Source organism: Thermobia domestica, chromosome 9, assembly GCF_964235325.1.
Source record: "Thermobia domestica chromosome 9, izTheDome1.hap1.1, whole genome shotgun sequence".
Taxonomy (NCBI): Eukaryota; Metazoa; Arthropoda; class Insecta; order Zygentoma; family Lepismatidae; genus Thermobia; species Thermobia domestica.
In genome coordinates this window covers 209,071,468-209,086,842 of record NC_137462.1, presented here as the reverse complement: position 1 = coordinate 209,086,842, position 15,375 = coordinate 209,071,468, and the positions used below count along the sequence as shown (strand labels likewise).

General features: G+C 36.4%; 2 protein-coding genes across 3 annotated transcripts in view; one reads left to right on the top strand and one right to left on the bottom strand.

Annotated features, from left to right (window-relative positions):
• LOC145660574 (heterogeneous nuclear ribonucleoprotein U-like protein 1) overlaps positions 1–8,472 on the bottom strand; it is an 82,216-nt gene extending 73,744 nt beyond the window's left edge. Inside the window, exons 1-2 of the mRNA XM_081725806.1 lie at positions 8,166–8,472; positions 1,042–1,247 (exon numbers count right to left, since the gene is read on the bottom strand). Coding sequence (XP_081581932.1) covers positions 1,042–1,247; positions 8,166–8,304 — 345 coding nt within the window. The 5' untranslated portion in view covers positions 8,305–8,472. The remainder of the gene's footprint in view (positions 1–1,041; positions 1,248–8,165) is intronic.
• Positions 8,473–8,495: 23 nt separating this feature from the next.
• The window catches only part of LOC145660575 (dynein regulatory complex protein 8), a 77,261-nt gene continuing 70,381 nt past the window's right edge, over positions 8,496–15,375 (top strand). For both annotated transcript variants that reach the window (XM_081725808.1, XM_081725807.1), the window contains exon 1: positions 8,496–8,746. In XM_081725808.1, coding sequence (XP_081581934.1) covers positions 8,701–8,746 — 46 coding nt within the window. In that variant the 5' untranslated portion in view covers positions 8,496–8,700. The remainder of the gene's footprint in view (positions 8,747–15,375) is intronic.

Sequence of the window (15,375 nt, the reverse complement as noted above, 5' to 3'; positions counted from 1 at the left end):
AAATCGAAGTCAAAATATAGAACGTGTCAGCCAGATAAGCATCTAAAATCCTGAATTCGTCTGTGCTCGACGACTACAGCCTTTCAACTCTCGGAAGAAATTCACTGCCATCTTTCAAGTTATGGGCTGCTGAAACTGAATCCTAGTCTTAAAATATTCCACTTAACCATCATATATACCGTTAGATAAACGTACCTAACTTAATACTTCGACATTTTCCTGACATTTCTTCTATTTAACCTATATCACAAAAATGTATTAAGTTAGATGGGTTGCCGAACAGTATAAAAAGAGTGGTGAGTATGCGTGAATCAAATGCAAAACTGATGGAAATAGTCCTCGAAGCAGTAGGTAAACTGAACTAGCACGTTCAAGTGGTGTTTATAATTTATATTCAGGATCCCAATAATTAAAATATAAATTAGCTATGTAAGATTACGTTATGATTATTTAGAAGACTTACACTTGCTTGCAAGCAGATTCTACCCGGGAACGGCACAGTACAGGAAGTGGCCTAAGTATATTGGGCAAATACAAGGTAACAAAAATTTATATTAGAGTTAATTTTCTCTTTGTCGGTAATTGTGATATAACGCCTAACAGAGCGAGTGGAATACAATTTCAAAATAAAATAGTACTAACTTTTATTCTTAAGGAATTAATACTCCTAAGGGAAGTAATAACATTTAAGACCTCTACGGTCCTTGACAATGGATCCTCAAAGTAATGAAATATCAGATACTACTTCTTTAGAAATAATAAAAAAAGTACTATTTTATTTAACCACAGGATTGAATGAGTTAATTTTAACGATACTTTTAGCAGCGAGGCTATATGAGACGGGACCTACTGATTAAAGTGGAATCCGAACCATATGAGCTCCCGTCGGGAATCGAACCCCGATCTCCCATGTCAAAAGGGAATGCGCTAACCGCTTAGCCACGGAGATCTTAACCACAAGACTGTTTAACAATGTTTTTCTTCACCTCATTTAAAATAAGAAGGGAAATTAGGAATCATAAGTTAAAGAATTCACTTTACCTTTGGTATATCTTCTTGCACAATTTCCTGCTTGATCTCAGCTGGCGCTGGCTTAGTATCAGCAGGTTCCTGTTTTATCTCTTCTTTCACTTCATAAGCATCTTGGGAAGATTCTTCTCCATTCTGCTCTGGCTCCTGCATATTTGTTGCTTCCTCGTCACCTCGCTCTTCAGTTGAAGTATCAACTACAGCAGACTCAGGACACCCTTAAGAGAAAACAGTAATCGAATGACTACGCCTGTTTACTGTTTGTAAAAGAAGAAATTGTCACCAGATACCAAAAATGTACGACTGGGGTTGTTGAATGTTCGCCAGTTGCCTTCTCTTGTTAAATGTTCCACTGTTATACACTTTATATCAGTGGTTCTCAAACTTCTTACCGCGACCCAAACTAAATATTAAAAAGTATTTTGTGGCCCACCTACTTTATTCAAATACACATTGTCGTTCTACGCAATTGTAGTGTATTTCAAACCAATTACATCTTTTAAATATTTCTAATTTGTCCATAGAAAGATAACACAGAACTAACACTATCCCCAATGCAATGCCCTACCTCGTGACAGATTTTAACTCTCCCGTCTATTTCCATCCTATCCCAGCATCTCTATTGACTGTACAACAGGGCAGGGCTCTGAGTAACCACTTACTCTTCACCTAATTAACAAACGCTTCCAATTTTCATTTCCTGAATGGTACTTACTTTACAACGTATGTTTCTGCATCAAACTAAAATGTTCATAATTAAAAGGAAAATCTTCTCGCGACTTATCGAATTAACTGCCCGCGACCCAAACTTTGAGAAACACTGCTTTAGACTAAAGCAGACAGACGATAAATGGAAGTGAGTGATTGAGAAATTAGTGCTTTCGTACCATCCAACCGGGAATCGAAGCCGGGACATGTAATAAAAAGAAAAAACGCGCCAGCCGCTCAACCAGCGGAGAGGACTATTATAAATTAACATTGATAAAACTGGATATTACACCTTCCAGTCGGACTTTAGGTAGTCACAAGATTAAAACTTATGCTGAACCACTCATAATTGGACGTTTCCTTGTTATATTTTCAAGGTAAGTAGGAAATATAAGGAAAGATCCGACGCATGTTAACTGACCAGAAATTGGTCCAGATTGAAAATGCTCAGAACGCATATGGTTACAAGCTTCTTGTATATATTTTGTAGCCATTGTAACTATGTACTCACATTTTAAACGGTGAGCGTAAAATATCTGAATATGCCAATATAATTAACATCAAGGATTTCAAAGTGGACTATTATTTTTTCTTGCAGACAAATCAAATATTTGTCCTGTTTTCATTGTGCTGACAGCTCGTCAGTCTGTACCTTATGAGTATTTGCATTGCGTGTAGTTGCTTTTGTTCATTGTGCATTACCTGGTAATGGCGTTGGCAGTACTTACGCAATTTCTACTTTATCAGATTACCTTGAGATGTGCCCCTGTAGAAAAAGGTTCCTTATATGTTACTTCGTTAATAACTAGATTTCACTCAAAATTTTTTTTAAATATTGGACTCATCTGTATCTTTTCCTGTCAACTTTACTTTGTCCTCAAAATATTCTAAAATTATTAAATGTGTGTTCTTATTAATAGTATACTTCATAGTATTCCTATGGCTTCATGCGTTTGTTTAGAAAACATGGCGATCATGGTAACGAAGAGGAAATGACATCACTATTTCAGTCTATTAACCGTGTCAGCTTAAGTACATCAACTAGAGACCCTTGCTTCACTCTTTCTTGAATACCGTAATAATATCTACGCTGTTAATTTTATGATGAATGTCAAAATAATTGCATAGTTCAGATTGATATCATGCCCGCAAATTGATGCCATTACAAGCAAGAATAGAATATATTCCTATTTAAAGCAGGACGAAATTGGTAGTTCAGCGCAGTTCCATGAGGATGCACTCGTACGAAGCATAACAGCGACAGTGAATATCCGCGCAAACTATGATTTTTCTTGAAAACTAGTCACTTGTTTGGTACCTGACATCCTACAATTTTCCTCCCGAGTTCCCTTTATGCAATATTAGGAATTTTCATCTATAAGTCCACTTCCTGAAATGACTGATATTTAAGTCTTCCAATACGGCACGACTTACTTCTTCACATCTAGCAACTACAATTATCGCATAAGCCTTCCCTGAAATTTGAAAACATCAACACCGTTTATCTTTCTACTTCTTATGCAACGAAACGTTTTACAGTATAAATCTTCCCCGCTTAGTATTAAAATAACGTTTGGTCTGACGCAAATTAACATCCTTCTATTAACAGTCCATGTCGCCTCGGCGATATTATAAAGTTTGTATCCTTACAAATATTTTACGTTAGTATGTTTTTACATACAATACTACAGTAACTTACCAAACTTTTCAGTGCAGTGTTTATAATAAATTCCTTACATGTCACCTTCCTTCGCAAAATATTTTTATCCGACTACTTCCCATAAAGTGGACCCATTTTCAAAATTTGCACCAAACTTCCCATTTTTGCTGCTAAATTATATATCTGTACCGTAATTTTTATATATATATTTGAACTTAGGACATTAACCTGACCTAACCGATCCTACCGCAGTATTACAGGCAGCCGCGTCACTCAAAATTCCTAAAAGTGATTGAGGAAATTCAAAACGAAACTTTTTGTTACAGCTGTACATAATAATTCTTCCATAGTACTACTATAGCTGAAAGCCGAAATGATGGGTTAAAGTACTTCAGGGCAGTGTACTAATCTACAAGCAAGCAATGTTCTCTTTACTGCGGCATAAATTCCGTTAACCTCCGGCAGGTTACAAAACACACGTTAGGCAAGGTTAGTTTCTCGTATCGATTTACCATATTAGTAGTCGCGCAGAGTAGTAATGGAATTCAACTCCTTATTGCTATTACCTGACCAGGATATTAGTGCGGTTTTTCGTGGAGGGCGCTAGTGTTGTGTTTACATCAGTTTCTAGGTAAGTGCGGTGGGACAGGGGAACGGAGAGCGTCACTCTGCAGTGTATCCAACGATTTTCAAAAGTTGCAGTTTATATGTTATAAGTAGCCTAATCTGTTTCGCTTAATAAAGAACTCCATAAATTGTATAGAATGCAGTAATTGATATTCCTGCAGTAATGCAGATGTATTGTGGATAATGGCATATGCATGGAAATTAACAATTTAAGAACAAGATAGCACACAAGTGAATTTCTACCGTGTATTAAGCAGATTATATATATATATAAAAAATGATTACGTTTTATTTGATTTCATTATAAAACAGTAGAAACCTGTAAAACTCAGTAATAAGATGTTAATGACTAAAAGATTAATTATGGGTTGGTAGCTTAGATACTTGCGCAATATCTTGTAACTGTAAGCTTAAATCAAGTTAAGGCTCGCGATGCTTGTATTTGTTTTAATGTAGGTCTATCGATTGACAACTAAATTATTTTCTTAAGTTGTATCAAGAAAGAATTCCGATACGTTTCCACTCGAGAACTGTGAAGTTCTCTTCGTTGGTCTATTGGCTAGCGTATGTGTCTTTGTTGTACGTGGTTCTGTGAGAGCCCAACAATTAATTTTACAATCTTTCACTTTCATTAATCATCTGTCTCCTCTAGCATAAAGAGCATAATCATGGGACGTTAAACTAAAGAAATTTCATTTCATTTTTTCGATGAATGTGAACCCTTTGGGGGAAAAGGAAGTGAAGAAGAAATTTTCCTTAATTTTTTAAAGGGCTACGGGATTGGATAGCTTGTCTTTCGGGATTGCCTTGTAAAACCTGATTACAATGCATCTTTCTTTTAGGATTATTATCGTAATCCAGCCTTTTGGTAAATGTGAAATAAAAGTATCGATAAAACATCAGCTTATGGGTAATGTAAGCATAAATATCATTGGTTCAATACACTATAAATTCACAACTTTTATTTATGAGTATAGAAATTCCCTTTGAACTTCCTCTGAATTTCTCCCAGACCCTAGGCCTCTTGTGACAAAGAATTAATTCTACTATCTGTTTTCATACACAATATAATTTTGAAACTTGGGAGCCTAGTGTTGTCTTTGTGTCCGTAATACATAATCAATTGTCGATTGACTTCAAAAGACTGAGTTTAGCCCGTGAGCATAAGTTGCACATAGTTCAAACATATCAGATGTACGGTCTTGTTTAACAAATCCTGTATGCACATATGAAATTCAAAGACAAAGGCAATCAATCGTCTTTAAACAGCTGTATTTTTATTTCAAGTGTAAGTACTAAAATGTGCTACGTATAGTTCCAAGAGGGGATCCTTAAAAAAAAAAAAAAAAAACTTATGTACCTAACATTGGCACTCATCTTCTTCATGATTTGATGTAAGAAGCGGCCGCATGATTTCCGGTCAATTGTTTCATCGCCGGTGTCTTTGAGCAATGAGATGGCAATGGAAGACAAACTTGATATTTTGAAAAGCTTACGCAAGTGGTTTTGTTACTTAAATACATATCTATTCACTCTAATCAATTTCAAAAGTACCATTAACTTTATAATAACATAATGAATGTAAGAGTTACCATGAAAATGTATTTTGTATTTCTTTTTTAATATGAAATTCTTTTTTTCTGAATTTCACTGGAGCTATAAGAAATCAATTGTCAGGCTCCCCACTTTAAATTTTAATCGCTCCCCTACCGCCCCCAATGTAACATTGGGTTTATTTCTTTTAAATAAATATTTCAAAATATGGTAGAAATACTGGATTTTAAAATTACCAAACCATGCTAAATAATGACAGGTTAGATATCAGAGAAAGTTATCTTTATCTACCATCTTAATTAGGGGCGGATCCAAATCTCCTTCGGAGGCGGTTAGATTATCAGTTTCTCTGTCACCAGTCTTTTGCAGCACATCCGAAAATGATCTCAATGTAAATTTCTTACTGAAGGTACTGTCAATCAGTCGATCACATGGTCCAAATTGGTAGCAATTTCGAAAACGCCTTATCTCAAAACTACACAATAAAACTTGCTTTAAACAATGAAAGCGCAGTTGCCAAAGATAACTTTGATTCACAAAGATGAACTTCGAGGTTTTGTTAACAGATGAAGTAGGAATTCCTTACACTCTAATTCTACGAAGTTCTCAGTGTTCCTTTGTACAACACTGAGGTTAGTTTATTCGCAAGTTATTGCCAAATTAATATGGAGGGTGTATGTACTTTTTTTGCAGTTCCTTAAAATGTTCTGAAAATAAATTACATAACTTTTGAAATTGTGTTTGTCTTAACTTGAACATATGCGTGAAGTGGTTTATTATGAACAGGGCAAAAACAACTGTGATAGATTAATTACAAGTAATCCGGTTAGAAACACAGTTGTTTGTATTTCAGTTCCAAAACCGGCCACCCGCACTCGTTCGCTGGTCAGGATATAGTATAGGCTACTGTTTTGGCGCAGATATGAAGACTAGTTAGGGCATTATTCCGAAGTCAGTCGTCCGTCTAGATTTCGACAAAAAGAGATAATAGCTACGAAAACTATCAATTTTTAGGACTTCTTTAAAAGGGTATATTGCAGTAAGGTAGAGTAAGATCGGGTTAGCCAAGTTTGGACCCATTTTGTTAAAATTAATAAAGCGTTAACTTCTAGTCTCTGTACGAGGATACCAACTTGAGTGTGTCTGTACACCTGCAGCCATGTTCAGAACACAAATGCTCGTTGCTTTCCAACAATCCAAACATTCGGTAACCTTGAGCCAAGTTGTTTACTCCGCTTGCCGAACCGTTCCATGTTTAAAACAGCTTATAAAAAAAAAAAATAGAACTTCTGCACTTCTTACATATTATCAAGGACACAAACGAGCAAATTATCCATTTCTTCCTGGTGAATTTTCAAAATTTTGCTGGAAACAGACGACTACCTTTGGAACTTAATTCCTTGTAATAAGCTTTGGGTGAAGTTTACAATGCCCGCTCCAGTTGGTAGGCTATGGAAATTACATTCGATCACTTTTAAACTGGGTTCAAACTTCGGTAACCCTACTTACTCTACCCTTTCTGAATGGTCTTACCTATCGATGCGTAGATTGAGCATGTATTATAAGGCTTATGTCAAAGTTACTTCAAATAACTGGGATAAATTCTAGCTAAATGTTTAGCAGAAGGACTCCAGAAGTACGTAAAAATACACTTACGGGAGAAATGGAAGATGCAAGTACTTAGACCTAACAAAATCGAACCAAACCTAACCTAAAGTAAACTAAACCTAACCTAAAGTAAACTAAACCTAATATTAATAGAAAAAAGCTAAATCCTATCATTTTTTCGAAAATTATGCTGGACCCCTACACTAATATAATGTAACAAACTAATCTAACCTAACCAAAACTAAACTAAAGTGAACAAAAACTACCGAAATTTTAACTTTTTTAAAGACAAAAATTGCTGGACCCTATCTGCTAAACATTGTCCAGGAGACATACAGGTCACCAACTTTTCAAGTCTGTGGTCACAAACCATCTGTATCATTTTTCCTAGTCTTATACGGTAATACCATTTTTCGCCGGCCTGTAAATAAGTCTGCCATATACGGTGCGTAATTTCAGACGTATTTCATTAATGTTCGTAAAATGTACAAGTATTCTAAAATTGTGGTCTCCTGTTATACGTGTAACATTCAAAGTGTTAAATAATATGCTACGTTATTATTTTTAACTACTACAGTGGTTCATTCAACTTTGACTACAACTGAATACTTATTAACTCTATACCGCACTACTACTATTTGCTCCAATTCGTTCTCAAATTATTCCACCCTTTAACACGCAACTTTCAATTACAATATATTCATAATACACACATTTATTTCGAAAGCCTTTGATCACAACCATCAATAACAAACGCATACCCAGTTATTGTACTCAATTACGAATAGATATTTTACGTAACTTACTAGATAAGAATTTTAAAATTTTTATGGCATCCATTTTTGCAACAGCTTACTCCATTTTTTATCCTGGAAATAAAAATGGCGGATACACCGGCAAAAATGCACGAAGACACGTTTAACTTATACAAAGACACGAATGCGTTTCTATAAAAATTGATAAGTAAATATGGGCATACCTTTTCCGGTTTCCTTTTCCAAAGCTTCTTTCAATCGATCTACTAGAGCCGCTTTGTTACCTCTCGTGTCCAAACCACGGGAAGCTAATTCAGCACGTAGCTCGACAACTTTCATTTTCGCCGGATCAGTTTCACTCATTTTTGCTTATTTCTTAAAACTAGTCGACTAGTGTATTGTATGTGCAGTTTCTCTGCGAAGTAATATTGTCTATTCAAATTAAAATATACGTGCGATTCAAACCTATAACACACTAATACACTTCTGAATAGCAACTTCAATACCTCGCACCACTTCCTAAATATAAAATGGCGTGGGTACTGATTAGTCGAAAAGAGTCGCACTTTTGTAAGGTAGAATGTGATTGGTTTTTAACTCACACCATTTGATCCTGGGAGAAAATATTACCCAATAATAAAAAGAGTTACTTTCAAAGCAGTTTTTCACTTACTGCATTTTATTCGCTAGCACCGGGCGCGTTATTTCATGATTGGTAGGGAAGAGTTTCCGTAACCTAGGCAACGAACTTGTTGAACAATGGCGCAAAGGGTCAGTGAGAGTAGGCAAAGAAGTAGTAAGATCAGTAAGTAATATCTATTTTAGTTTCTCTATTGGAAGAAAAGAAATTAAAAATTACAACAAATAATCTAGTTACTGTGTAATATTCACTATTCCATTCAATAGTATGACTTTAATGCAGCTTTTCATTTTTCGTACTTGTTTGGATTGGTTGAATTTAGTGTCCCGTTCAATATTAAGGCTATATGAGAAATGAAACTATAGCTTAACGTGGGATCCGAACCACATTAGTTTCCTCCGGGAATCAGACCCAGGTTTCCATTTTCCTACTTGTATAAGGAAGCAAAGCATTTTTAAAATAAGTTCCGTAGCTTGTCTAAACAAATGTATCAATATAAATGGTGATGGACCTGTAGTAGAAAGAGATGGATCAATAAAACTCCCACGAGTCGTAATCTCAAACGATCTTTGCTACTAAGACTTTTGGTATGCTACACATTGAAAGACAGATAACAAACTGACCGCTCAGAATGTGCCTATCCTTTCAGAAAACATAAACAGGAGTTATGTTTTTAGGGTTAAAAATGTTTGATGTAATATTTAACAGTTTGTATACTGTGCCAGCTTGATATTTTGGCCCATTGATTCACACAGCATTTTTCAACCTTGTTCACCTGGCATTTCCCTTCGTGAACACTATATACGTCACGCCTGTCTCCTTGCTGCTATAGTTTGTTTAAACCCCTTTTGTGATTTCGGATACAGTATTGAATGAATAAGACCAGTGTTGCCAACAACCTCTCAAAAAATAGGCTAGATGGCCTTCAGAAATAAGCTTTTTTATGCAAAGAATGGCTACTCTATCCATCACGACTCTGGAACTCACTAAAGAAATAATAAACAATTCTGACCAAAGTATATACACTTGTTTATTAAAAACTAAATTCCAGTGTAACAGTTTCAACAACGTAACGTTGTCTTCATCAGACACTAACTGCTAGATGCTAAAGAATGGCTAGATTTTGAACTGCTAACCTGTAACCCACATTGTAGATTTTAAACCCCATTTCTGTGTGTAGGATTATGAGTGAGCAGCGGCGTATTTACGATTTTGTTGGGGGGGGGGTGAAGGCTTTACTAACTTTATTCCTGGAAATGTGAAAATTCTGCAAGATATTTCAATTACTTTAAAATAGTAAATGAATTTTTGGGGTGAGGCTTAAGCCAGGAACCCCCTTAAATACGCCACTGTGAGTGAGTTATAGTAAATTTTGAATGCTGAATTTCATTCACTGAAGACTAACAAAGTAACATACATGACTTTAAATTACAATAAAATTTATCAATTTATCTGTTTTGTGAAAGTCAACAGCCATATTACAGGGTGCGGCACGTAAAACCGGCCCGTCGTAATATTCTTTGAGACGACAGTGAACAGTGACGTGTATATGGGAATCCTGGAGGAGTTTTATACACACTTGACCGAAGAGGAGCGTCAGTTATGTTACTTTCAGCAGGACGGTGCAACATGCCACACATCAGCTGCATCACTGTCCCTTGTGCATGAGATGTTTACACCAGAGAGGACAATCAGCAAAGGCTTGTGGCCTCCTCGGTCACCAGACTTGTCCACGTGTGACTTTTACTTATGGGGACTGTTAAAGGAAAGAGTATACGAAACAAATCTACACACAATTGAAGAACTCAAGACCAGGATCCAGGATGTCACCAATAGCATTACAACACAAGAACTGACAAGGGTATATATGAATCTCCTCAATCGGACTCACATGTGTGTTGAAGTGGGAGGAGGACACTTTCAGCACCTGCTGTGAAGGTGAGTAGTCATATTCAATACATTACATTTCATTTTATGTGTTCACTTTACGGGCCGGTTTTACGTGCCGCACCCTGTATTAGTTGAATTAAGTAATCATCGATGACCTCGCAACTAGCCGATAGGGATGGTATCGAGACGAGACGAGACGAGACTTTGTACAGTCTCGGTCTCGTCTCGGTTTAAAAATAGCTGTCTCGGTCTCGGTCTCGTCTCGAGTCAAAAATCGCCGTCTCGGTCTCGGTCTCGTCTCGGTCAACAAATGCTTGTCTCGGTCTCGGTCTCGAAGGCCAAATCTCGGTCTCGTCTCGGTCTCGTCTCGAAAGTCTCGAAATAAATAGGTGAAATTAAAATTGTAAAAATATTATTATTGTAAAGTCTGTCGTTTCTGCTTCTTATTTTTGGCCTTATTCTTGACTTAGAATTATAGTATGGTGTACATCTTCAGAGCTAATTTGCTAGCGCTGATGCCTTCCATGCGTGTGTTCCAGTTTCAATCATCAGTGGGTATATCATATCTAGGATAAAATTCTAATAGTAACCCATATTTCACTTTCAGCAAAAGACTTTCTCATATGGCCTCAGTACTGCCTATACAATTAAACTCTATTAAATTAACTTCAGTACTATACAGTAGTTTATTTCCTTCCTTAGAATAAGAATTGTTCAATACCTCCTAACGGATAACGCAACACATAGCAGCATGAATGTATTTAATCGTACCGAAATTGAAATTTTACAATTTCTCATTTATTATCCAATACGTTCTGTTTTGACTGTCATTTTAAAAACATAATATAACGTTCATTATCTGAACAAATAGGGTAAATTATTACTACAATATATTTTGTTTAAAATTGATCAAATGTTTTATTACCGTTTCACATCTACGTGTTTAATTGACAGCTTATAACACGAAATTCCTGAACTTTGTGGTGGGAGCTACGACACTTATCTTTGCATCTATCAACATGACTTTCGTTAAATTTTGGATCCAATTTCACCCTACCTTACCTAGTAAATTTATACAGTATATATATATATATATATATATATATATATATATATATATATATATATATATATATATATATATATATATATATATATATATATATATCTGAACATAGTGGTAGACTATGTTAAGTCACTTTTTGGTCAAATTGAGTTCGAATACTTTTTTTAAATAGACTACGTTCTTTCTAGTGGTGTAATAATGTGAGTCTAATGCCATCTTATTACTTTGTAACTACTTAGTATACTTTGAAAAACAATATTATAGATCTTAGTTAAGGAACCGGTTTTTCGCTTCTCCTGTAAAATTACGAAATTATGACTTGGTTTGGTTTACCTCTGAGGTCTCGATATAAAATCATCACCATCATCATAATCAAGCATTATCAATCCACTGCTGGATGAAGTCTTCCCAAGTTTTCTCTACAACTATCTATCTTGGGTAATTCTTTTCCAGGTTACTCCCCAGTGGTTCCTGATTTTGTCACAATTTCTTGTATGCGGACATTTCCAAGGTTGTTTTTGTCACGTGGTATCCAATCTAAAATTGTTTTCGTCTATCGATCACAATTTCGTCTTGCAATATGTCCATCACATTTTCCTGTCTATTTTAAACATTATTTCATTAGTACCAGTTATTAGTTGCCAAATAATTATTTTCTATATATTTGGGCTACAAATAGTTCATATCCTCTACTTTTGGAGCACAGACACGCTACTTTTTGGTCTCTGGCAACACTGACTCAATTATTTAAATCAAAACAATGTAAGAACCCCCATTTGCTGTAATGGCTAGTACGCTTGATTTTGGTTCGCATGGTTCCGAGTTCGATTCCTGGTTGCGGTAATGTTCAACGACCAAAGTTTTTCGGATTCCACTATGATCAGTAACTCCACGTCTCCTTTAGCCGCCCTAGCATAATCGTGAGACGTTAAACTAAAACAAAACAAAACAAAAATCAACACAATGTGTATTACTAACTGTAAGTCTGAATAATTGCATATAGCCATATGGTATGGATCGAGTTTGAGGTGGTCGGTGGTCAAACTATAACAAATGAAATGCAGCTAGGGTGTAATTAAAATTTTAATAAAGCAGCATCTAAAAAATACACCAGGCCTAAGGCTTAGGGAGAACAACTAGTGGTACTGAAAAGTTGCCAGTTACGTTTAATTTCAGTTACAATTTGCTTTTACATGTATTGCTGGAACGAAAACTTTGCCATTAACATTATAAGTAGCCCAAAGACTATGAAAAACATCGTGTTTTGAAAACATTCTTGCACCATAAAACAAATTACGAGTAATTTTAAAATATTTTGCACTTTAGCTACGTTATTTGCACTATATTTATAATAATATTTAGCAATTTATTTAAGTTCCCAACACTGATTAAAATAATGTAACTGCGACTTGTTGTAATTAAAACTACTGAACACTAATGTTATAATGTTCCTGCCATTTGAGTTATTAGAGATCTCCAAAATGTTGATGTTAGTTATATGTATTGTCCTTTGTTACACTGAATAATATATGTGCTTTTGTGGTTTAATTTAATATCTAAATTAGAAATATGTAGAGCTCTTTCGTGGCTAAGCATTTAGCCTATGGCGTGAGAGACCCGGGTTAGATTCCCGGCAGGAGCTCATGTGGTTTAGATTCAACGTTAATCAGTAGGTTCAGTCTCATATAACCTCGCTGCAGAAAGAGGCGTTAAACTCAATTAGAAAATGAAATGAAATTTTTGAGTTTTACGTCCCACGGTTATGCCGGTTAAGCTAAAGGTGACTGTGATGATGAGAGATGAATGAAATGGTGGAATGAAGAAAGTGGGAGGAAACGGGACAACCCCGAGAAAACCCACGCAACTAAACTAAATTAACTGAACAGAAATATGTAATATCAAACGTAGTGCAATTTGAGAAATTAGAACTTTATGTTGCGTTGGCAACATTGCTTGTTTATAGGGCCGCGGTGGTTCAGTGGTAGAGCGTTCACCTCTGGTGCATGGGGTCCCGGGTTCAAACCCTGCTCCCGCCAAGTGAACTTTGTGGTGGACAAACACCGTGTGCGTGGGTTTTCTCGGGGTTCACCCGTTTCCTCCCACTTTCTTCATTCCACCATTTCATTCATTTCTCATAATCACCGTCTCCTTTAGCCTAACCGGCATAACCATGGGACGTAAAACTCAAAGATTTCATTTCATTTCATTGCTTGTTTATCTAGTGGTATTGCAGAGTATCTAGAAGAATTTCCCCCTTCCATATTTCACACAGCATGTTAAAAAAAAATTCAGCATTTTTAATATATATGACTATTACATATAACTAGATGAAATACCCATTTTTCGCATGGGACCAGTATTTGGAAGTCAAGGCCTGTGGGAGTATCACTATCTCAGCAACCGCGAAAACTATGTATTTGACACTAATATCGGTCATTTTGTATTATTTTTACATGTCTCGGTACCCCCTCCCTCCCAGCAGGTGAACCCCGGGGGAGGGAGGGGGTACCGAGACATGTAAAAATAATACAAAATGACCGATATTAGTGTCAAATACATAGTTCCCCAGCAGGTGAACTCCCAGCATGAGCTCCCCAGCAGGTGAACCCCGGACCGCATGTACTGGTAGCTGAATTTGAAAGTCATCGCTAATGGAAGTGACACCATTGATCTCAACGACCTCAAAAACTATACATTTGACACTAATATCGGTCATTTTCTACTACTTTTACAAGTCCCGATAAACGCCCCTCCTGATTCAAAATTTAAAAAAAAAAAAAAAACGCTTCTTCTTGGTCTGAGGCCTGGGACATTACCCAAATTTCGTAACTCTTGGACACTTGTCTGGTCCTTAGGCCGAACACAGGCAATCAGAAAGACAGGCACGCAGACACACAGACAAACAAACTCTTCCATTTTCTTATATTAGATATGATATACAGGCGAGGATCCAAGGGGAGTGTTAAAGGGGTTATACCTCCCCTTGACGCTCAGCTATACATTGTATAAAATGGGCTTCAATCCTACTTCTTTCTTTACACTGGATAAAATGTCAAACTATGGTTTTGCCCCTCCCTCGATCATATCCTAGATCCGCTGGTACATATATATATATATATATATATATATATATATATATATATATATATATATATATATATATATGTGTGTGTGTGTGTGTGTGTGTGTGTGTTGAGAGAGGGAGACAGAGATGACTATACACATCAGCAGTGGATTTTGTTTCGGGAGAGGCTTGAGAACAAGTAAGAAATATTTGTGTTGTACGTGCAATGCGAAAAAATGATCATAAATCTATTTCGGGAGGGGCTTCAGCCCGATAGTCATCCGCTAAATACGCCACTGAACATTAGTCAACTGTTTCCATATTACCTAATACAGCAACAAAAGAAATTTTGAGTAAAGGTCAATCTTAATAATTGTCTATATCAATATTCGAGACGAGACCGAGACTTTCGAGACTGACCTAAGTCTCGTCTCGGTCTCGTCTCGATTTATAGAGCTCCGTCTCGGTCTCGGTCTCGTCTCGGTAGATAAAAGGCCGTCTCGGTCTCGGTCTCGTCTCGGTATATAAAAGGCAGTCTCGGTCTCGGTCTCGTCTCGATAATTCGAGACGATACCGAGACGAGACCGAGACTAGTCTCGGTCTCGGTACCATCCCTACTAGCCGAAGCGCTGAAATTGGATGCACCATCTTTGGATTGTGGATTGATTGTGTTTGTGTAGACTGCCATTGTCCCAATTTTCAGTAGTACTTCTTTCGGCAGGTCATAGTCCTTATTCTCCGTATTCTCCGTAACACTTCTTATTTCTCCGTAAA